The 24,212-nt window shown below is 37.0% G+C and overlaps 1 protein-coding gene across 1 annotated transcript in view; it reads left to right on the forward strand.

Annotated features, from left to right (window-relative positions):
* The first annotated feature begins 397 nt into the window (after positions 1 to 397).
* LOC130424637 (gamma-aminobutyric acid receptor subunit gamma-3) overlaps positions 398 to 24,212 on the forward strand; it is a 109,295-nt gene continuing 85,480 nt past the window's right edge. Inside the window, exons 1-2 of the mRNA XM_056750458.1 lie at positions 398 to 891; positions 1,622 to 1,770. Coding sequence (XP_056606436.1) covers positions 839 to 891; positions 1,622 to 1,770 — 202 coding nt within the window. The 5' untranslated portion in view covers positions 398 to 838. The remainder of the gene's footprint in view (positions 892 to 1,621; positions 1,771 to 24,212) is intronic.

Here is a 24,212-nt window from a genome sequence, read left to right on the forward strand (position 1 = left end):
TAAAATAAACGTTACTTTAATGTCCGAATTAAAACGTAACTGACCATAACAGAGAAGCCCAGAAAACGATATTTGGTACTTAACTTAATTTAGTAACATCCGAATGCGGCGCAACGCCAAGAGCAGTATTTGACACATCAGCAAGCTGCCACCTTGTGTGTGCTGCCACCTTGTGTGTTTTCATCAATCTCCGTGGTAATTAATCTTCAAATAGTTTGACAACATTTTCTTCGCCCTCAATCTTGGTTTATTATCGCGAATCATGTCGGTTAATCGCACCGTCATCGATGCGCATGCAAAGTAATTACAGCAATTACGCGCCAATTTCCATTTCGAATACAGTCCGCGATAATCATTTACCAACATCAACCGTCGCTTCTCCTCGAAGATGTTCCCGAACAGGATCTCAACTTTCACCTAACTGTCAGGAAAAGGAGACTTTGCTCTTTATGACGTAATTTGAAGAGAGCTGAAGCATCTGTGGCTTGAAGGTGTCCACTTTGGAAGTTTGCGCCCTGCCTTTTGTGTGAACGTCAGTATGTATGTGTATCTGTTGGTGCAATCGAAGGCAGCGCAACTTCAAGGAGCAGGAGGGGCTGTTTTATTATTTCATCTGATTAATTGCCAGTGTAAGTGAACTGTAAGCACCGGACACTACCTGAAGAGCTCTCGACGTTCCCGGTGGACTATAACCTAGGACTATTCGTCAGCTTTTTTAATTGAATAGTTGGAGTCTGGAAGAAAAGGCTGCGGCTCTGTCCCTTTTTCTCCTCATCGGAGTCTCCGTGCAGCCCCCGCTCTGTGCCACATTCAACACGGAGTCAATCTCACCTAAAACATGTCCACCAAATTGTTCCTCTACTTCTTACTTCTGTCAGTGTTTCGTGTATGGTAAGTGACGTCGCTACTCTCTTGTCTCAACATTGATCGTTTTACAAAGCATAATTGTGCACAAAGCTGATTTTGTTATACCGTAGAAAAATCTTACTGATAATTCTTAGCCTATAGTCTGGTCCGACGCCAGATAATATCACAAATCTGACGATGATATACGTACTGAGCACTTTTGAGTCAAAACTTTTAAAATAGCCTACGTCTAATATTACATTCGATTCCAGAAGTTAAAGACTCTGGAATCTTTTTCTCAGTATGTACATAGATGCATCGTTCTATCTATCTACTTATCTTTCCAAACGGCATCTCTGTTGGTCTTATTTTTTGAGAATGGTCTAGATTTGTTATTTTCTTATTGAGAGCTACTGTAAGGTTTCTATTTCCATAATGAATTAATCTGACAGTAAATGACTTCCACGCTTTTACAAAATAGTTGCATTTACCTCAGATAACGGTTTGACTGAAGAACTTCCACATTCTTATTCTACGTAGTTTATTTTGAATGAGTTTAACTTGCATAATTAGTTATTTTAATTAGCTTTATTAATTTGAACGGCTTTACATTTAATGGATATAACAAAAAAGCTTTGGAATTATCGTCTAAATACAACAAACTAGATGACATAAACCCATAACACATGCTCTCTGCTTGTTGGACAACGTCTTTACAAAAGTGAAAAAATGAACGCACAGTGACCTGGGGATTACATTTTCTTTTCTTTCTTAGTTCTCAAACGGTCGCTTCTGAGGATGACGAGTACGACGACGTAACTGTGAATCAAATGTTGGCCCCCAAAACCCACGAGACAGACGCAACGCAAATACTAAACAACTTACTAAAGGAATATGACAAAAAACTTCGCCCGGACATTGGAGGTGGGTCAGTGTTAATGTTATATTGAGAACAACGCTCCGCAGGATTGCGACGCTGTCCATGGTGCTGAAATGTGTTCAAACTTCTCTTGCAGCTTTGTTTCCATGCATTACAAACAGTCGTATTACACTCATAAAGTGAATTTACATGCACTTTAAAATGGTTTTATTTATTGTGACTGTTTATTTTAGTTGCTGTGAACTGCATTAGCATTATACTGTATGTGAAGCTTAGAACAGACCTGCAAATTATTCAGAGTAGCTCAGAGGAGTGGAGGCAACAATTTTCAGATTCTGAGCAACAGCTAGACTGCGTGTTTGTGGGTCAGCATTAAGTAATTGAATTCCTGGAGCAGTGGAACATTTTGCAGTGATTTTAATCTTTTTTTCTTTTTTTTCAAACATGCAGTACTCGTAATAACCACTTGGACTGCACTTTTGCATTTAATGTGACATATTTGGTTGTCTTCATGTGTTTCAAGAGTAACATTAGCTTACAAAGTACCTTCACAAAAATACTCTCCAAAAGTAGGATTCCTAGAATCTGGCGGGAAGTTTATGCTGTACAGCCAGAGTAACATGCCATTTTCATTTCACCTCAAACTAAAAACATATTCATGGCTGAGATTGATTCTATTTTCTAGTAAATGCAATGTAATGAAGTGTCATAAGAGAAGATCAAAATCGGCAATTCTCTGCTTGATCGGAGATGTCACAGCAGAGAATCTCAACTGCTCTTGACAGATCTGTCAGCTCTGTTATTGGTTTTCAAGCATTGTTGTGATAAATAAAATATGATTGGATTTGAAGCATTCCAGAAAACCCATTGCTGCGAAATCTATTTTTTGTAGAATTCTTTTTTGTTTACTTTTAATGAGAGGAACAACCTCTATGTTTGATGGATGACTGTATCCAAATTATATTTCTATATTCTGATTTGTAAGAGAGATGTATGTTCATGTGCTTTCTCAGACAAACACACACACCTACAGCGACCCACACGAGTCAAGCATATTGCTTCAGAGCTACCTTGGCGTGAAATAGCTTTTGTTTTTCTCCTCTGTGGTCTGTCTGTAGAGAACTGTAGTGTTGTAAAACAGTCAAAAATACCTTTGAATGGTTGTGTACAAAGACACTAACACAAAAGAGGATCACAGATGCGCAAAACATTTCACAAAACCAGTGAACATATCCTAATCAGCACATCTCAGATTTGTCAACTCAGGTGCAGAGTGGAACATTGAAAGGGGCTCTGAACACACTGCTGGACTATGGTTTCCTTCCCCGCTTATGTCTCAGCCCACACACAAGCACACTCACACCCACACTCTCTCTTTGTCTCTCTCTCTTTCCGTTATCAGACTCCGTATTATAAGATATGACATTTTTACCTCTTGGAATTTAGAGCTAAATTAGAGAAAGAAACCTCTTACAGATTTTCATGAGGGTTGTCATAAAGTACGAGAACAGCAAGCGAATAACCCAATTCTATTTCAGCTATAATTATTTTTCTAATTGTGTCGGGGTATTAAACTAATGTATTATGCTATTTGCATTATGTCCAGCTTCCTGCGGAGTTGTGTGTATTAAATCTGCAGTTCTGGGTACATTATCACAATGCACAAGTACAGATTTTTCACAATGGAATGTAAAACAACCCTCCGAGATGAGAAGCACAATTTAGCATCATCACTTTAATGGTAGAATCTGGTGAAATAGTAGGGGCTTTTCAGTATTTTCCTTGGATACAGATGGATTAGCATAAAAATGATTTCCTTTGTAGACTCAAACTGATCTTGGTAAATAAATTTAAGACCAGGCTCAATATAGCATACATCCAATAAAACCTGCTCAACAAGGATTTGATACATATTGATCGTATCTTCACAGCACAATAGCACCGCAGACAAGTTTACTGTAGAAACTTACAGAACTTCAAGTAAATTTTGTTGTCCTCTATAAAATGACAAATGACATCTATAGTATGCCTTGAGATTTGGTCAAATGTGACAAATAACAATTATATGAAAGGATCAGAAGACTTACATAACAGAATAGGCTTTATCTGTTTATCAGCATACTGACATGTTTTAAAACAGGTGTACAGCATTGTTGTCATAATCTTATCATACCTGTAATGATAAGAGATGCTTCTTTGAACCTATTGACAGCTTCCTTATGCTCTGTGATGTCCTAAAACCCAACATGATTTGATTTGATAATGTTGCTGATGCATTATCCCCAACCCCGTGATTAATAGTACATTAACGTCAATGTTAAACACTGCTGTATTTTATGGAGCTTGTAAATGGGTGGCAGTCCATCTGCAGAAGTGAATTAGCTGAAAGGGAAATTGTGTGCGTTGGCTGAGCGGAGAGAACTTGTTGCTTTGAGCTTAATTCTTATTAGTGTCCATTTTGCCAATGAATTGACCAGTGGTTCACTCATCTTCACTGACTTTTGGCCATTAGCATCAGATGGCACTCTTCCCTCTTCAGCTTTCATTCGTTGTTTTTGCGCCTTTTGTTGGCCAATGTTCAAGGCATCCATCTGTGCTGAGCTCAATCAGCGAACTACAAGGTTGTCTTTTAAAAGGGTCACATGACTGAGTTGTGGCATTCTGAAAGCAGGAAAATGTCTCGTGGAATAAAGCTAATATTTGGATGCGATTATGGAATAGAGCCATTACCGTTTTTTAGAAAGGTACCTCACAATAAAAGACAGCTAATCTTGATGATGATTTACAATAGATGGATGCATTTTAAACAGTTTTTGATGTATAAGAGCATCTGCTAAATTGGATGGGTAAAGTATTGTTGATGGTTGTTGACATAGAGTATCATATTCAGTCTGGAATTAAAAGATTCTCTTTGCTGCATTCATTTTACTTATATACAGAAGAGTGATTGACAGTGTAAGAAAGTGTTTTTTTTCTTTTCTTTAACAGGAAATGTTTTGTAGAATACAGTAAAACACAGAACCATTTATTTCAAATGTTTGAATCAACGGTATTTGAATCAGTGTATTTAAATGTTGCCATGATGACTAAATCATAACATGAAACCAGGTTGAAGTTACTTTATGTGTACCCAGATTTAGTCCGCATTGTTTTGTTCAAACACCTAACACCGTGTCTACACCGGACGCGACCAGCGTTATTCTTGGTGGGTTTGTAACATCGCGCCACGCTGCATCTGGTTAGGACAACATACATTTTTTTAATGCGTTTCTAATATCTTTTGTCGTGTCCAGTGCTTTTTTACAAACAAAACAGATATGTGAACATTTCCAATCATCACTTAAACCATGTGGAATAAAAAGCAAATACTGTAAAATGATATTAGCAAATTTAATAGTATTTAAAAAATATATAAATAATATATATAATAGAGATACACCGATACAAAATTTATCCACCGATAACGATAGTTGTTTATTCAGATTGACATCTGTTGATGCCGATACCGATTCTGAAGATTAAATTAATATTTCTTTACTATCAGGATGTTAATTCGTATAATTGTTATAAGTATTTAACATCAAACATTTTCTATATACAGAACACAAATTCATTGCATTTTCCTGTTCTATTTTGATTAACAGGATATATCAGCTGTTTTTAAAATATCAAACAGTAACAAATAATTGCCTGATAAGGCAGTTCGTTGCCATAGGCACAGAATTTAGAATTTATTGATTCGTATTCATGGACAAATTTCCCTCTTTTTCAATATCAGTCAGCACACACTTAGCAATCGTGTCACTTAGCACTTAGTTTTCTGACCACGTGTGTATATACAGTACATTCATAACCTGATATCAAATGAAGTTGTATATATTTAAGGGGGTGGCTAACTCATCCTGAGTGAAACGAAAGAAATGGGAAATTCGTGTCTATGAACATGTATCAATAGATTACATTTGATGTCATGAATTCTCTGAGTCTGTATTAATATATCGGTGCATCTCTAATAATCGACAAAAAATATTTTTTATAAAATAAATAGTTAAATAATTGTAGAGACTTTACAACTTTGCTAAGACTTGATTTTGTTCAGTTGAGTTATGGCCGCTGGAACAAAGCTGTTTTTACACCACTTTGCTCTTCTCTGGGACTAGGAAAATACAGTACATCCAGGTATGATATAGAAATAGGCCTAGAATAGAACACAGAACAGAAATAAACGTAAAATGTTCAAAAACTGATAAATACAGTGGAAGTGTCTGTTGAAGCATTTTAAATATCTTGGGAATTTTTGTCACTCAGGTTGGCATGCGTCCCCCGAGCCTTCATTAAATTCCGACCCTGGAAGATGAAATGATGCCATTAAATCAAATGTCCGTGTGGCGATCTTCAGGGGTACGCATTTGCGCACTTTTGGTGTTGACACAGCAGCTATCACAGAAGAACTGGTCTCACAGTGGCCCAATTGTGTCAGCTTTCCTTTGGCTGAGCTGTAGGGGAAACCCTCCAAAGTGGGTCAACCTCCCCCTTTATGTGCACTGAGCCTCGCATAGCCAGGCAGGATCATTAACCGGGGTGAAGGAATGACTGGGTATGAGGAATCAGGAACATTAAATACATGAGACACGCATGCTTTCGAAATGCAGGAAGTGATTGTTGGGCTATCCATGCGAGTTACCTTCTAAGGGCGAGATGCTTATATGGCAAGTGGCAGATGTGCTCAAACGATTCGTTTCGTCTGCTGCATAAATTGAGGAAGAAGAATCATTTCACTTTGGGTAAGTCCCTTGACCAGCCCCCTGGAGGAACACTCATTATAAACTGCTAGTGTGCGTTATACTTGATTCATCCCTCCAACAGAGAGATTGAGAAAGCTGGGGGCATGGTGGGGGTAGGTTGGGGGGAAGCCGTCTGGTCATTACCATGTTGTGATTTCTTCACAGCGAAGAGACAGTGTGAGGTGCGAAAGATGTAATGGCCCAGAAACAAAGCGATAGAATGTGGGAGGGAGAAAAACAGAGAAGTGTGAAGAGAAGTACAGTAAACAAACCCTCAGGCAAGAGTGCCAGCCTGTAGAAATATGTGTTTTTTGTAGATTCATATGCATACTGTCAATGGGGAAAGCTGGTTTATGTCAAGCTCATGGCTCCACTTCTAGGCCTCCCTCTCTCTTTCTTTCTCTCTCTCTCTTTCTCTCTCTCTCTGTTTTTTTTCACTTTCAAATGCTCATTGAAGTCATGATGGGTATGAGCAGCAGCCAGTTTTTCACACATTCCTGGTACAAAAGCCACATGTCTGAACATGGATTTATTTTTCAAAATTAACAAAGTTGCATGGCGGTTACAAAAATGTTAATAGTCATAGGAAACATAATAAATTCACCTGCTTTTAGGAGGTAGGTCAACATGTTATTTTCGCACTCAATATAATAAAAAATATACACCCGCGGAAGAAATTAAGAGACCATTTATGGTTTTCCTATTTTACAATGTACTATTTAAAGGTATGTGTTAGGGTAAAATTATCATTTTTGTTTCATTCTGTGAACCACTAATACAATTTATAATAAGAAATATTTTCTATTTGCATTTATTTGCAGAAAATGAAGACTGGAGAAACAGGTATTTTTTCATACCTCTGATACTCCAAAGAAAACAAGTTCATATTCACTTTTCAGCAAAACAACAGTAATATTTGCCAACATGTATTTAGGAATTGTATTAACCTTGAAGTAATTTTTATCATAGTTTTCATGTTTCTTGTCATGCTGTCTTGCTGTTGCATGACTATATGTCACTCCTGAGTTTTTTTTTAAATTCAACATCCATTTGAACTGGAATGGCCACAATAAATCAAGAGATGTGAATTGGAAATTAAAATTTGGAATTTGTTTTCTTCCATGGCTATTTATGGCAAATGACTAAGTATATGATCTAGACTGATATAGACTTTTTATGGTGGTTTCTAGTTCGGCAGCTACGGTCAGGTAAAGATTTAGAGCACAACAATATAAATTGAGTTTTATTTTTTAATTGCCACACCATTAATTTGGTTCATTCCATGTTCCTTCCCTTTTTTGCTCTGACTTCATCCCCTTAAAGTATATGTTTATTTAATGAGCTCTGGTCATTTGTCTACATGCAATATGCACACACAGATCAGGGGTCTATGGAAACACTATACAGTATATGCAGCATTTGTATATCAGTGACAAATGGGAAAAAAACTGTTAAATATTTCTAAAATTACGGTTGAGAAAATTTGAGAAATATTCCTATTTCTTGTAAATAAGAGAGATTTGTTTCTTCAGTAAAATAAATAATGTCGCAGACTACTGTAACATCAAAAAGTAAGGAAAATTATGACATCTTGAACTCCCACTTGAGGGCATTTATGTTCTTATGTGTTAAATGGGAGCTTCCTTCTGGACATTTCTGAACAACATCCGCTTCTTTATGTGTAGCTGCGGGCAAGGGCAGACAGCCGAGCAACCTTTCAATAATTTAACTTCCCATCATAGTGGTCTGATTTGCTTTGTCCTTTTGCTTAAAATAAACAAATCTGATGGAATTTGAATAGCTGGTTTACAGTCTTGAGGAAATTAGACAGTAAAGTATTTCATTCACAGTGAAATTGGGGGGGGGGGGTTATACTAGCTCTACCTGATTTTGCCAAGTGGTTGATGTCCTCGGGACAACATATTTTATTAACCTTGGGACAATTTTTTTATAAATAAAACCTAAACCCACACCAAACCCCAACCCTAACCATAACTTACCCCTAAAATCAGAGGGAAATGATAAGTGAAAAACAATAGTCTAGAAACACCTAATCCTGGTTGGAAGATTACACTTAAAATAAACTGTAAAATCATTTCTGAAATCTGATTGGTTGATTTAAATGTTGTCCAAGGGTCACCATGATGTTGTCCTAAAGATATCTACCACTTGACAAAAACAGGAGAGCAGTTATAGCCTACTATATAAATCATATTCTGGTCAAAGGTTCAGGTTCCAAACAAATTCGTCTCATTAACACTTATAATTCAAGACCTTCCTGTTTAAAACCTGACTAGTTGCTAGTCTTTATTAAGCCCTATTAAAAAGGTCAGCAAGCCCGTCGATCAGTCTCTTCCTTTTTTTTCAGCCCCTTAGCAGGCCGACAGATCCCTGCCAATTTCCAGAGTTGCCACGCCACCTGGCTCCTGATGTCTCTTTCAGTGTCTGTGACATCTTCCAGGTCCTGACTTGGATATCTGTCCTCACTCATTGAATATTTCAAAACCCCTTGACATTTTGTCCTGTAATGAGCCTGTACGCAGCTGCGGAAGGAAGGGCAGCTGCTAAGCACAGTCTAGACTCAGCTTCATTAATCCAAACTCTATTCTGCTTGAAGCGATGAAGCCGCCACCCAGGCATGTCGCGGCTCATTCACCTGGTCCAGACCCCATTTATTTAGGGTAGCGATTCCAAAATCCCTCATAATCCAGGGAGTGTGCACAAGTCTGACGGACCCGATTAGGTAGAAAGGTGAGCATGGAGAAACGCTTAACACCTTTCATGAAGGATATAAGCCTTAAAGAACACACTTCTTTCCTGCTACGCAGGATCACTACTACTTATCGCAAGTTATGGAGGATTCAGGCACAAGTCACAGAGATAATTTGAACAAAGAGTGAAACCCCTGACTTTGAGGAGGCATGAAATGCCAAAAGTCACTTCTTTAAGTCAAATTTAAGTTATATTCATGTTATTTACATTATACAGTTAGTAGGTTAAAGCCATACAAGACATGGCAAACTCTTATCAACAAGCAACCAACACCTTTTTAAAATTCATGATACCACAGTACTGTAAGTACTGTTTAGTACTGCGGGTCCCCTTGCATGGAATTCGCCATGTTGTTTCTACAGTAGCCCTTAACAGACAAACTGCTCTACAGTACATGTTTTGTAAATCAGTAATCTCCTTCGGCAAAGAAGTGAAAACGTGACAACATCTTAGTTCTGTGTCAGTGAGCCGTTAGTTGCAATTCACAACCTCACCACTAGATTGGAGCTTTAATAATTTTTGAATAGCTCTAATTTGTCACTACTGCCTGTGTTATCACTTAATATTTAGTTTTAATTTAACCAAATCATAGGTATGTTATATAATATTTAGAGGCTTAACACAATCTGATACATAATAATTTATTAAAAACAAATGGGACTTATTGCTTAATTTTGCTTAATTTAAATGTTTTTTCCTAAACATTTTTCAAAAACAAAAATGATTAATCAGAACGACTTTTAGAAACAAGATTTTATGTATTACCTAAAGAGAAAATCTGGATTGAATATGGAAATGTAGCCAGCTCCTCAAAAATGTGAGAAGGCTATTATAACATACCTTATAATAGACATTTTCTATTTATTTTTACTAAAATAGCCAACCCTGCACTCAACAGAACATCCTCCCCATCCACTGTACAAGGGGTATTTCAGAAAGCTGCCTCAAACAAATAGTAGGTAATAGTAATAGTAATAGAAAAATAAAAGGTTGAGATTAAATAGAAAATATAAAAATATGAACTTAAAATGTACAAATATGTTCTAGGAAGATGGACAGTTGTAAGGCCTCATTTATTAAAGATAAAATATATTTCTTAGTAATTTGGAGCATAATTAATATTTACACATTTCTATGCAAAATCAGAAAGACAGGGTGTCCCGCCTAATCTTGTAAATTCAAATAATATTCAGGAATATTCGTATGGACTCAATGTAAACAATTTTGCACTTGTGGTATTAATGAAATGTAAATGAGTAGTATGATAACTACTCTGATGACACTAAATACATGTACCGTAAATTCTCAGTTCTTAGAGTATGTGATTGATACAATGACTGTTGTCTAAGTGCTTAAGATGTGCAGGCTTGTTGACAAAAGATGATGCATAGGCACTGGCCTTTTTCGATTAAGGATAACCGGATTACAAAAAAAGTGTTAATTATTCACCAAGGTTACAACTGAGTTTAATGGTACCGAAAGGTTTCTGTTTTAACGAGATGAGATGCAAAACTACACTGTAAAGGTGAGGAAATGTATTTTATGCTGGGCCAGTGTATCCATATATAAGAAAGTGTGTCATAAATAAGGGATGATACGAAAGGTAAGGAGAGAAATGAAGGAATTGTGGGTCAGACCTGAACCAAAGAATATAAACTACACTCTATGTAAGAACAGGATTATCAAAATGTTTCGGTATACGCTTGTGGTGGTAACCATAGCAACAGTATGCTGCTCCACTGTTTCCTTCCCGTTTCCTTGAACATTTGCGAAACAATAAGCACTATCATTATTTATCATTATAAATCTCTTACACATTTACCACAAAAAACATTATGTTTAAGAAAAGACTTTGAGATAGTTGACATATGGCTAACTGTACCAGAGAGGCCACAAAGCAATTTCTTATCTGAACATCAACAATTTATGCCCCAGAAGTTGTTGACAGAAATTCCTATAAAAAGTCGACCGGAGGTATGAGAAATGATGAGAGGGAAGAGACAAGATATGATAGAGAGATCAGTCATCCGCCAGTGATATCGGCTTTGTTTATCATGCCCTCCCTGGTGTCTCCGATGAGTCTGAATGTTTGACATTGATATGGTTCAACTCTATTGTGACATCAGCTCCTCCTCTGACTGGTCATTACCCTGCTGAAGATCAGCTACACACACTCCTCCAGGGGATGTTTACACACCCTCTCTCGCCAGGCACCGGCTCCCTCACTGAGGTTATGGTGGTGAGTGTGACGATTAAGATCTGTTGCTTCTCTTTCCCCGCAATTTCTTCTTATTCACCAACACCCACCATTTACTCGATAGTTGCAGACGTGCTGGACAGATGGTGGGCAATAGCCTTGCTTTGTAGATGTTTTATTTAAAAAAGTCACCAGGGGCTTCTTCTAAAGATGCCCCCTATCCCTGGGTTGCCAAAGTTTGTTTATTTATTTTTTTGTTTATTTCTAAAGCACATTTTATAAAACCATGTTTACATAGACAACAATAATCTGATATTAACACGATTAATACAATACTTTGATTAAGAATGGACCTTGTAAACAGAGCTTTTTGACGAAGTTAATCCGTCTAAACTCATAATAGTAGTTAACACAAATCAAATTAAGACGGGTGGAGAACTCCTATTTTAGTCGCATTATCGAAGTGTGATATAGACATGTAAACACTTAAATCGCACTATCACTGGCTCGTAGGAACTTCCGTGACACGGAAAACAACATGGGTTCAAGCAAGAAAGCACATTTTTGGTCCGAACGGGAAACGAGAAAGATGCCAGAAAATTCTAGAAAAAAATGAAATACCTAAAGCTGTATGTGGTACCATGGCGAAGAAGAACTGTTTGTTGATACATGAAATTATGGAGGGAATGTCGAATGGCGTTGCTTAGGGACGTAATGACGTATGGCATTAATCGTTACTATGTAACTTTGTATGCCTTAGTTCCTGTTTCCTGTCTAGTGTTGTAGTTTGTTGTAGTTCTTTTGTTCATTGGTTTGTCATGATCTGTTTCAGCTGTGTCTTGTTAGCCCTCTCGTTACCCTGTGTATTTAAGCCCTTGTGTTTCCTTTGTCTGGTCTCTGTTGTTGTTAGAGGTTTGGTCAGTTTTTGTTTCTGTGCTTTGGGTTTAGTCAGGTTTTGGATTACTTTTGCTCCTTGTTTCTTTGTTTTTTTGTTTTGTTTTATGTTACAATATACTGCGCATGGATCCGCTTCTCTGCTTGGATTATCAATTTGTTACACTTATTCAGAATAAGGCAAATAATTTGATTACTGACGTCCATGTAAACGTGGTCGGTTATGTACAAGCAAATTACAAAGAATAACAGGAAAAGAATCAAAACCAAACAAATGCAATTCAGAACAAAGGAAACAAAACCATAAAAATAACAAGTTATCTTCTAACTATATATCTAATTTAGTGTTTGGAATCTTGAGTGCACAAACAAAAATGTTTATGATCTACCACAAATAATGATATCATCATGAAGTATTGCATAAAAAAATACCATGAATTGGCTCGGAAACTTTGGATGTCAATATGAGCTCTTTTGGAAAATGGAAAAACCCTGTACTTTATAAATGATTAAATACTGTGTTGTCAAAGTTGACAAGCACTTTTAATACTTTTTATTGTTTAGAAATAAACAAACCCAGTGACTAATATAAATGGTGACTATTTTTTGACTAATTTTTTTTTATTTAATATAGCGATTTCAGAAGTAAAGCAGCGGTATTTGCCACATCTTCCTTTTGCTTTACTAATAACATTAACTCGTGCTGGCAAGTTTGTGCAAAACGTGATGATCCATGTTATTCCAGCATGATCCGAGAATGTTCCAAAGAGCATCTTATGTGCATTTAAGGAAATCTGACCTTTAGTACCGAGTTACATGGTAAATGAGTTAACATGGTAAATGTCACAAATTAGCTCCTTTGAATTCTGACCAAGAAATAGTATTTATCTCAATTAATTAATATCACATTTAATATATTACAAATTATATTTTATGTATTTGTATTAAATACACATATATAGACAGAAGTATTGGGACACCCCCTTTATTAAATGAGCTTATCAATTACAGTCATTTCAATAAAAAACTAATATTAATGTTATACCACATCAAAATACCATAATAAAGAATTTTGTTTCCATCATTGTTGGAACAGTTTTGGAAGTCTTTTTCCAATTTAAAATGATTGTGCCCCTGTGTATAAGTGTTTGGTTATACCAAAGGTGTTCAGCTGGGTTCAGGTCTGGGTTTTATGCAGACCAGTCAAGTTTTTACACACTAGTCTGAATCAATCGTTTCTTTTTTAACCTTCCTTTATGCATGAGGTCATTGTCATGTTGGAATAGAAAAGGGCCCTGTGCAAACTGTTTCTATAAAATGAAAAGCACACAGTTCTCTAAAATATCATTAAATGGTGTAGCATGAAGATTTGTGCTCACAGAAATGACTAAAGTAGTCTAACCTGTTTATCAGAAGTGGCCGTCCCAAAACTTTTGTGCATAGTGTATTTTATGTCAGGGTTTCTAAAATTCTGAACATCTAGTCTATTTTCAGATTTTATAATGTGATGTATTTAGAAGTATTACTTTAGAAGTAACTTTTCACCTTCTGTCCTGATTTTAAAAAGAATGCAGGTTACAGTATGGCCCAATCCCAATTCTATTTTAGACTTTTTGCAATTTTTTATAAAGGGTTCAAGTATTCAAGACAACAAACAGAACACAACATTAAATTTATCATAAACCATAAAAGTGTATGTGTAAGGTGTAGAAATGGGATTGGGCCTAAAATTGGGTTCAAACCAAACTTGAATTAAGCGTTTTTCATGAGTAAATTACATACAAAGTCAATGCAAAGACGTGTAGAGATGCAAACTCGCAGCAGGCAGTCCGAATGACCCGAGTCGGCCGGCCAGATTGCTGCGAACGCACTACAATCTCATATTCCGCGAAGGTTGCAAATATTAATCAGATCGCGTCACTCTCTAAAATCACAAACTTTTCCCGCAAGTAATAGAGTGTGTAACACAATTGTTCGAGTTTGGTGTGAACCCAGCATAAGTCATCCGCTTGGCAATAGATGCTTTAAAAACTCCATCCATAAGAGTCTAGAAGAATAATGCAGTTTTCTTCATTGCCAGTGTAACACCTCCCAGACAACATGGTGTAAGATTGAAAATACAATTGTGATATTAGTCGGGTATCAAATTGTTCAGTGCTTTGGTCCAATAATACTATGATCACTAGAAGCCTGGAGGTGCTGTTGGTTAACTGGAAACCAAAGAGAGCTTGTACATAAATGGAGAATAAACACAAGGTGTTTGCTTCAGAACATTGTTGAAAGTTCGATTGCATACTATGAGAACATTATGAACACACCTACACTACTAAACAGGCGAGATGAGGTCCTAGCAATGATGCTTTGTTGTTGAATCATAAACACCTTGAGCATTTCCAATAAGAAACAGACAAACTAAATCCTGAAATGCCTCGGAACAAACAGTGCTTTTATTTCAATCAACGTACTGGGACATTACGGTTTTGACAGTCGTTCCAATAGAAGTCAGCCCACGATGATTCCACAGGTCTGTTTATAGTCTTAAAAGCAATGAAAAAACATACCACAATAATGGAGAGAAGTGTTGTTTTGGCAGGTGGGTCACTGCCTTCTCTTGTCTAAAAGTAGTTATGACCCACGTCGTCCGAAAATCTAATCTTCTGCACAAATGCAGCCAAAACAGAGTTTTTTTCTTAGACCATTCGAGCAATATCTGTCGTCGGATTGATCTTTATGTTCAGTGAGGCAACACAAGATGGAGCTTAAAAAACAACTCATGAAAAGACAGAGCGTGTTTTTCAGAATAGCTTTCGAGAAGGACATTCATCTTCCCTCAAGGTATCAGAACTGACTGGCTATACTACACCCCCTCCCCCTGCTGTTATTTCACTTACGCGAGATGGTTGAGGTTAATGAATAAGAGCACGGGACGTTTTCCCGGGGGCGTACACACACTTCACTAATGGAACTACCCACACTAAAACTTCGAACCTTCACAGCGGTGTAAATTACAAGCAATGCCTCCTGCTTCTTATATCTTATGACGGTCTGATCCTCCTCCAGCTCCTCCCTCATGCCGTAGATCCCTCTGAATAGAATAAAACATATATCACTTTTTAACACGACCAGGATTCTGGAGTCTTAATGTAAGCTCCAGCAGGCGGTGGATATTTGCAAGCAGCTGATTGGATTTTGAGGCGACAGCATTGGAGTTTTGGAACTCTAAAATCTCAATTTGTCTGAGCAATATTTCATTAGCGTATGTCTGTAAAATGGGGATGGATTTTTAGGTTGTTTGCATGTAATTTTAACTTCAGATGAAAAGCATACTTTTCTATGACTTCACAGAAGAGAGGCGTTAGGTGAAACCATTACACCACTATTTAGGAAATAAATGTCAATTTGGGGGGAAATCTCTTAAAATGGAATGTGCAAAATGGAATGCAAAGGCGATAAAGTTGTTACATCATAACAGCACCAGAATTCTGAAGCTTAAAGTTCACCCAAAAAAACAAAATTCTGTCATCATTTACTCACCCTCAAATTTTTGCAAACCTGTTTAAATTTTGTTGTTCTACCGAATACAAAGAAAGATTTTTAGAAGAATGTTTGTAACCTAGAAGATCTGGGGCACTATTCCGTAGTAGGACAAAAACTTCTATGTTAGTTAATGGAGCCCCAGAACTGTTTAGTTTCCCACATCCTTCAAAATATTTTCTTTTGTGTTCAACAGAACAATGGTTTTAATACAGTTTTGGAACAACTTGAGGGTGAGTAAATGATGACTTTTTATTTTTGGAGATGAACTATCCCTCTAAGAATCCCTGTTAACCAGCATGCAGGCTAATGATGCAGTCATACACTCCATAACAAAGTGTGAGCTCGGGTTGACCTTTTGATTCTGTCGTGACTTAATATGCATTCAGTGCATGTTTGCAGAAACAACTTCAAATGACATTTCACTAAATATGACATACAACAGTGGTCACAGAAATACAGCCATTGCGAATAAAAAATCATTTCCCACACAACTGCCTTATGAAGATACATATAAAACAGAAACATGGTATCATTGATATAATTTATACAGTATTTGAATGTAAAATAAAACTATTTCTAAGTAATATACACCTTAGCTGTGCCTCAAAACACCACACAGACAGCATTTAAGATCATCAAATCATTCCGATTTAAAAGCTACCTCAAATTATAAACCCATTATAATAAACCCCTAACATAGAAGACTTTGGCTATATCTGGTGCAACCATCTACACAATGATCATGAATAATAATGCATTGCAACATCAAAGATGGATGTGGAGATGCGAAGATGAGAAAACTGATAATCAATAACAAAATATTTTCTTTCACTATAAAATCGTCAGAAAATGAACAACCTAATAAGAAATCTATAATTTCAACCAATATTTGTGGGCGCTACAAATGGTTGTTTCATGTATCTATTTTATATTGATGTTTGTGAAGCATTCCTCAAATTTCAGAGCATTATTTCTTCTTAGAATGCTGTTCATGTAGACAACTAGGTTTTAAAAAGCAGACTTTGTCCATTTAATCAAATGTTATTTACCTCTTAATGGTTGCATCATTAACGGGGTCATAGTTCTGTGTTTAGAGACTTTTAATGGCTGTTTATGGGGTGGTAGATGTCATCATTATTGTTTCTCGGTCTTGCTCTGTTGCGGGTGATTTAATTAGCATGTCTATGGTGATTCTGGACAGAGAGCCTGCATATTAATGCTTTCATGGACAGACACACACAGAACGGCACAGTGAGGAACCGTGAGCTAAATGTGGCTGCACAGGGTCGATTGTTGCTAATTTGTTTCTGCTCTATGATGATGGATGTGTTGACAGAGAATTGACCCTCTGTCCACAGTTCGAATTCAAAACTTTTTTTTCCTTCTTTTAAAGGACGCTGTACTGTTTGCACAGAAACATGCTTTTTAACATGCGACACGCTTCAGAATATCCACCCAAAGTTCCCTTTCAAGTAATCAATCGACGACTCTCAATTGTGATGAGAATTCAGAGTGAATTCAGAGTGAATTTTCTAGAGATTATGAATTCAATCTAACCAATCAGACTGTACCATTGCTTCTTATCAACCTGCCACCTACCTTGGTGTCAGCTTCCCCCGGATAACATTACACTGTTGTAAAATTATCAGAGAATACATTCTGCTATATGTCAATGCCAATGTCACCATGCTAACAGCAGGATTTAAGCCATTAGCGTCTCAAAGGGCTATTTGTCAAATTACACATAACGCATGCACTTTATTACAATGACTACACAATATTCATTTTATATAGACCTTAGGGAAGGGAAGATATCCCTCAGTGGCACAAGCAGTTAATCCATAATATGAATAAATTCTTATTCTCAAGACCAGCTACAATAGGGTTATTAAATGAAACAGATCATGTAAAATATTGGGAAAATTAAACATTTTATCAAACTTTAATCATTAAAAAAATCCAGGAAATGTGTACACCCTGGACCTCTGCTTCTCATAAATCCAGTGTATTGGGCATGCTATTTTTGGGATGACATTAGTGTCATGATATTTAAATATGTATTTGAAAACAGTTGGATTGTAAGGTTATAATTATTTATTTCTTAGCCAGCAAGCCTTCGGTGAAGTACATGGGTGTGCAATGCTGATGTTATTAATTCTTAATATTCCAACTAGAGTTGAGCCGTATACTCGGCTGAAACGAGTATCCGGTACGGATAAAGCACTTTTGCCGAGTATGAGTATCATACGAGTAATACGAGTCAATATCTGTGCTCGGATTGAATAAAAATCCTCATTGGGTAGCTGACTTTGTCTGCGTTCTGTGATAGTCACAGCGCCCCTCCCCTACACACATACAGATGTATTGTGTTGCTGACTGTGTCCGCAGCTCCCTCTCTCTGTCTCTCCCTCAGTCACTCAGGTTCGCGTGTCTTTTCTGTTAACGTTTAGATTTCTTTAGCTTCAGGATTGTTACTTCGGTTTGTAGTACTTACTTATTAACCAGTAGAGTTTGGTAAACGTGGGGTTTGTTCAGACGTGGTGCTTGGTAGAATGCGACTTTTTTAAACCGTCATTTCATTCTACTTCATAATTGCAACCGCATGTGTTGTATTCATTGTTGCAAAACTTGTTCTGTATAAAGTTTGTGTGTTATCGTGATCAAAACCATTGATCTGAAGCTCAATGCTGATGCTGTCATGTAAATAGTTTTCTAATCAGCAATAAATATAACAATTTCTGATCAACCCATATCAATTGCATTCTTAAAATAACATACCGGTTAAAACCCCGCCCATCTCAAGACAACCCGACCCACTTCCAGGTTAAATCCCGCCCACTTCCGGGTTAGGCCCCGTCCAGTCCGAGTACAGATACGGATACAGATAATTCATATGGTTAACAGATACAGATACAGATAATGCTGTACTCGCTCATCCCTAATTCCAACCAAGAGCCAAGAAGTTTTATATCAATTAGAAGGCTTAATTCAATGACATGAAACTCAGACACAGACATGAGAGGCTTGTCAAAACTTTTTCATTCAGATGTCACAAATGAATTTATTTCTGTGAGTCTCTTTTTTTTATCTTGATGTTTTTATGGTCTCCTGTGACAAAAATCTTCTTTTTAAATAGAAATGAAATGAAATGCAGATCCAGTTGTAATAAAACTGTGAAAGTCGTGTTCCATTATTATCCATTTGCAGATTTTGAATGATTTGTAGATTAAAGGAGTCATATGACACAGCTAAACACATATTTTTGTTTGTTTTAGGTGAAATGCAATGTGTATAAACGATTTAAGGTTAAGAAGCGCTGTATTTTTCTGTATTTTTGCGTATACATTTGGCCGGTCTTTGTCAAATCATACCACGAACTGACATAGATTTGTAGGGGTGTGGTTACACGAGGCATTTCAGGCAGGTCTGGTTGAGCATTCACTTTTAGATAAAATGCATCTTTTTACGTCAATTTTACTTGTCTAATACATGCTAGTCTTGTCAATATACTGGAATTTATAACTTCGATTCAATAACTATAAAGTATATTAAAATTCGATACCACTTTCAATACCATCGGGAAGAAACTGCCAAAACAATAAGGCCCTACATTTTTTACTTTTATTTAAAGTTAAATTGAACAAAACTAGACGTTAAGATATATTTGCATTATTTAATAATTGTTAACCTACTGTACATTTTACTAATATATTTACTTTTTAAATTAAAGTTGTATTTGTCAGCATTAATGGATAAGAGCTTTGTTGAGAGATTAATAAAGATATTTAAGAATTTAATAAATACTTGAGTAAATGTATGGCTCATTCATTGCTCATTAATGTTAATAGCCTACATTTATATGATTAAAAAATGTATTTGGCTTTTATTCACATATAATCATTGATCAGAATACATATAGACAGAAACGCAAACTTTGAACGCAAGAACTGTTGCAGAGACTGGCACTGGCCATCTTTCTAACTTTAACAACGTTAAACCGGACTGAATGAGACAAGGGGGTGAAATCATTCGTCAGCGCACAGACATCGAGCGTTATGGCAAACACGGAAGTGCAAACGTGTATCACACACGAGAACTGTTGCGGAGACATTAAACGCACCAGCATCATTTCATACATCAACTTAACCGGAGCGAATGAGACGAGTGGATGAAATCATTCATCAGCATCAGCACACATGAGGACAGAAACTTGTGCATTAAACATGAAAACTGTTGTGGAGGCTCTGAACTGGCCATCTTTCTAACAAAAACAACGTTTAACGTTTATTTTTCAGTATCGATATGTACCGAGCTAGTGGTCTAGCTTTTGTTGAAAACAGTCACTTTGTATTGTCACCTACTGTATTATTGCTCCTGTATGACATTCCGCATATTGCTCCCTAAACTCTTTGTAAGTCGCTTTGGATAAAAGCGTCTGCTAAATTACAAAATGTAAATGTATCGAAATATCAATATTTTTGACAACACTAATACATGCATGGGCAACTATATGACACATCAAAAAACACGTATTCGTGCCATATGACCCCTTTAAAGCAAATAATCTGTGTTGTTTGGTTAGACTTTGGTTAGACTTTGGTTGGCTATTCATTCCAAAGTGTTTTAGGAAACATTTTTTATATTTACGCAGATCATGCAATTTTATTAATTGAATTAAATTAAAATGATTATTCTTTTGAATTTTAGACCATTAAGTAGCATTCTCTGCATTCTCTCTTATTGCGGGTAGTGCTTGTTCATTGGCTGACTGGTTAATTCTATTTAGTTGGACTTGATTATGATGTAGTGTGTTTACTCATTGTTTAAAATGAGCTTTGTCCTCCAGTATTTAAAGTCATGAAGATAGTCTCTAGGGTCTGAAATATTTGCTTTTTATCTTTGTTGGTGCACAATGAGTAAATAGGCGTCTTTTAGTTTATATGTATGTTTATCATTTTTCAGCAAAATGTGTTTACCGAATTTGAAATTGAACTAATTACGATAGGTTTACTCACCCCCTCTTTAATTATTTTGAATTATGTAAATTTTTGCACATAACATGTTTTTTACTTGTATTCTCCTCAATCAATTCATTAATTTACTCACTCATGCATTCACAAGAATAAATTCGTCTTATTTCTTCGCTCAAGATTCCCTTGTCATCAGATTTTTAGTTTATAAACGTTGAGGCTGGTTATGAGATGTTAGATGCTTCTTTTACAGACATATTGTTTAATTATTGTAGGTGGAATCTATTTTGTAGCTTCACGGCACTAATCTGTAGTGTACATTACAAGATAACAACTCTTTTATTTTCGTCCTTTTTTCCTCTCTCTCCTCTCCTCTCCTCTCCTGTCTGTTCTATTCTATTTATTTATTTATGTCTGGTCTTTGTGGCCACATCTGTATGTCAGCCGATTAATGAGTTACCATGACATGGGATGCAGGGCTTGTCCTCATCCTCACACTAATGAGCAGACATCATCTCTCAGCGACAGGCACCTGACCCCTTGTACCCGACAGCTGCCAGTGGACACCAGACGCCAAACTGAAGTTTACATGCAGTTATATTAACCATCCTTCTTCCTTGACTTTGCAAATTCAGGAAGCAACAAAATATCTTAAAGGTCTGATGAACTGGATGAACAATTGTTTATTGTTCTATACTGTTAAATGAGGTCTACTTATGACGTTTGCTTTGTTTTTTCATCCAAAAACATCAAAATCAATAAGTAATAGGCTTTTCTCTACCCTGGTTTTGAGGCCAGCTAGGCAAATGCTTGGTTATTATGGGCATGCCGCATTGAAGACGCTTGGAAGTAAACGCCTACTGCTTTGATTGGATAGCAGTTTGTGTAGTTGGAGCCTTCTGGGAATTTGGTTCGAGACGTAACGTTAGGTTTCACATTAGCACCATTCACAGTTTTCACACGGCATTAGTATTATCTGGAGACCTCATGTGATTTATAAATGACATCCCCACCTAAGTATTTCATGTGATACATTCACACCGTTTGATTTTACTCAAATTTACTGACTTATTTTCCAGATGTGATGGCAATCAGTGTTAATTTTGACAGCAAATTTTGATTTAGTTTTAGTCATATATAGGCAGATACTTATAAACAAATGTATAGGATAATGCAATGTAAATGTAATGCCAAATGCGTAAATGTCAATCATTTACTTTGTGTAATTAAAAGTTCCATACAAAGATGCCACTTTATTTACATAATTTACTTCACCTTAGAATGAAATTAAACCAGGTCATTACCATTTAATTTTCAGAAAAGTTCAGAAATAGATATGCTTTGTTGGAACACAGAACATTAGACCATGAACGACATGTTCCAGTTCATTCAATCCCATTTGACTCAAATGACTCGTTAAGTAGTACGTATTCATTCAGTTCATTCAACCAATGAAACACTCTGAACGCTCACACACTCAAACGATCTTGGCTCATGGCATGCCTCTTTGAAGAAAATGGCTGCCTGCACTGTCTTTGCTTTAGACAGTAGTTAATGAGAAATAGCTTTAAAAAAGACACAAATTGTATTACATTTCTTTAGTCATGCAAACATGTTACACATTTTGGTTCGAATACAGAAGTGATGAAGTGACTCAAACTGTTCAATAAGTAGAGGACAGCGCTGGTTTTCTTTTGGCTGACTTTGATGAATTTCACGTTATGCAGTAGCTCGTGTTAGCGGATAAGATATATAAAAATGTTTGAGCTTGCCTTTGTGATGTGTTTCAGGGTGTCTCACTCCATCATTTTAGTTGACGAAATATGAAAAACACTTAAGTCAAATAAATATACATTATATTTAGGCTTTATAAATTTCGGTCTTCAAGTTTGCGGTGTTTTACCGGCGATCATGAAGGAAAATAAGATGCTTTGTTGTCATGGCAGACAATAAGAGACTCAAGTGCGGGGTAAATCAGGGTTTTATTGAGGGCAACAACTCCAACAAAAGTCCAGTAATAAAGCACCACAGAAGACCCCCTGTGGGCCACAGGGAAGAATCTGTAGAGAACTGGGTGAGGGGAGTAAGCTCAACCCGGAACTCCCTAGGCGAGAGAGTCTGTCGTGCCTGGTAGCGGATGTAATCCAGCAGCAATGGAGGTGCCTGGTGAAGCAGGAGATCGCAGTCTGGAACGCCAACGGGATCTGTTGTAGGTGCAGCAGAGAAGGGGACAAGGTAGGACAGAGAGAAAACAGATAACTATGATGGCGTCACACTAAAACTAAGGCTAAGGCTAAGGCTAAGGCTAAGGCTAAGGCTAAGGCTAAGGCTAAGGCTAAGGCTAAGGCTAAGGCTAAGGCTAAGGCTAAGGCTAAGGCTAAGGCTAAGGCTAAGGCTAGCACACGCTAGAAACTTTGGCAGCCTGAGCTGGCAAAACACGCAACGGTCAGACACGGAACGAGGGAAAATAGAGGGGTAATAAAGGGAAATCTAATGAGAGGAGATAGATGGCAGGTGAGGGGTAATAACGGTGAATGAGCTGCAGGTGTGCGTGATGATAACAAATGAGTCACAGGTGAGGGGAAAAGCTCTGACTGGGGAAACACGAGGGCGACGTAGACATCGAGCGCGTACTAGCTGCCAAACAACGGATCGCACGTGCTCGACAAAACAAACATAACACACCCCCCATGCCAGACAACACCAAGACAAGAACGGGATCATGACACTTTGTAAACCGCGTGGAGATACATAATATATGTCTGTGCTTACCCTTCACCCACAGACTTCTCTCTACAGCTTATATGAGATAAGCAGCACGTGCGCGCAAACTGATGTCCGCCAGGTGGGACAAGAATATATTTGTCTCGTTTTTATTAGTTGACGAAAATGTCAGTATATTAATATTACAGTTTTCATTTTCGTCAGTGAAATCATGTCGTTGACGAATACATTTCGTCTTAGTTTTCGTCAACAAAATAAACACTGATGGTAAGGCTTTGCGTATAGTGTGTATAGCATATACTTGTATTGCGTTTAATGATATATTACCGTACCTGTCAGCATTTGAGACCAGTGATCCCCAACCGGACGAAAGATCACCGCGATCGCGGGTCTCAAATGTTACGAGAGTTTCCATGATAAATAAACAAACGGGAGACTCCCGGTAACTTATGGATATCACCCAGCACCTGAAATAATACCAAAACAGCCTCCATTATTAGCAAACAGTGAATAAAACCTTGAAAATATATATGAGCCCACCAAATCTGAGAGATCCCAATTGGCACAGGCTTAAGTTCACAGACAACCTCTGCAATTAATACAAATGA

Source organism: Triplophysa dalaica, chromosome 6, assembly GCF_015846415.1.
Source record: "Triplophysa dalaica isolate WHDGS20190420 chromosome 6, ASM1584641v1, whole genome shotgun sequence".
NCBI lineage: Eukaryota > Metazoa > Chordata > Actinopteri > Cypriniformes > Nemacheilidae > Triplophysa > Triplophysa dalaica.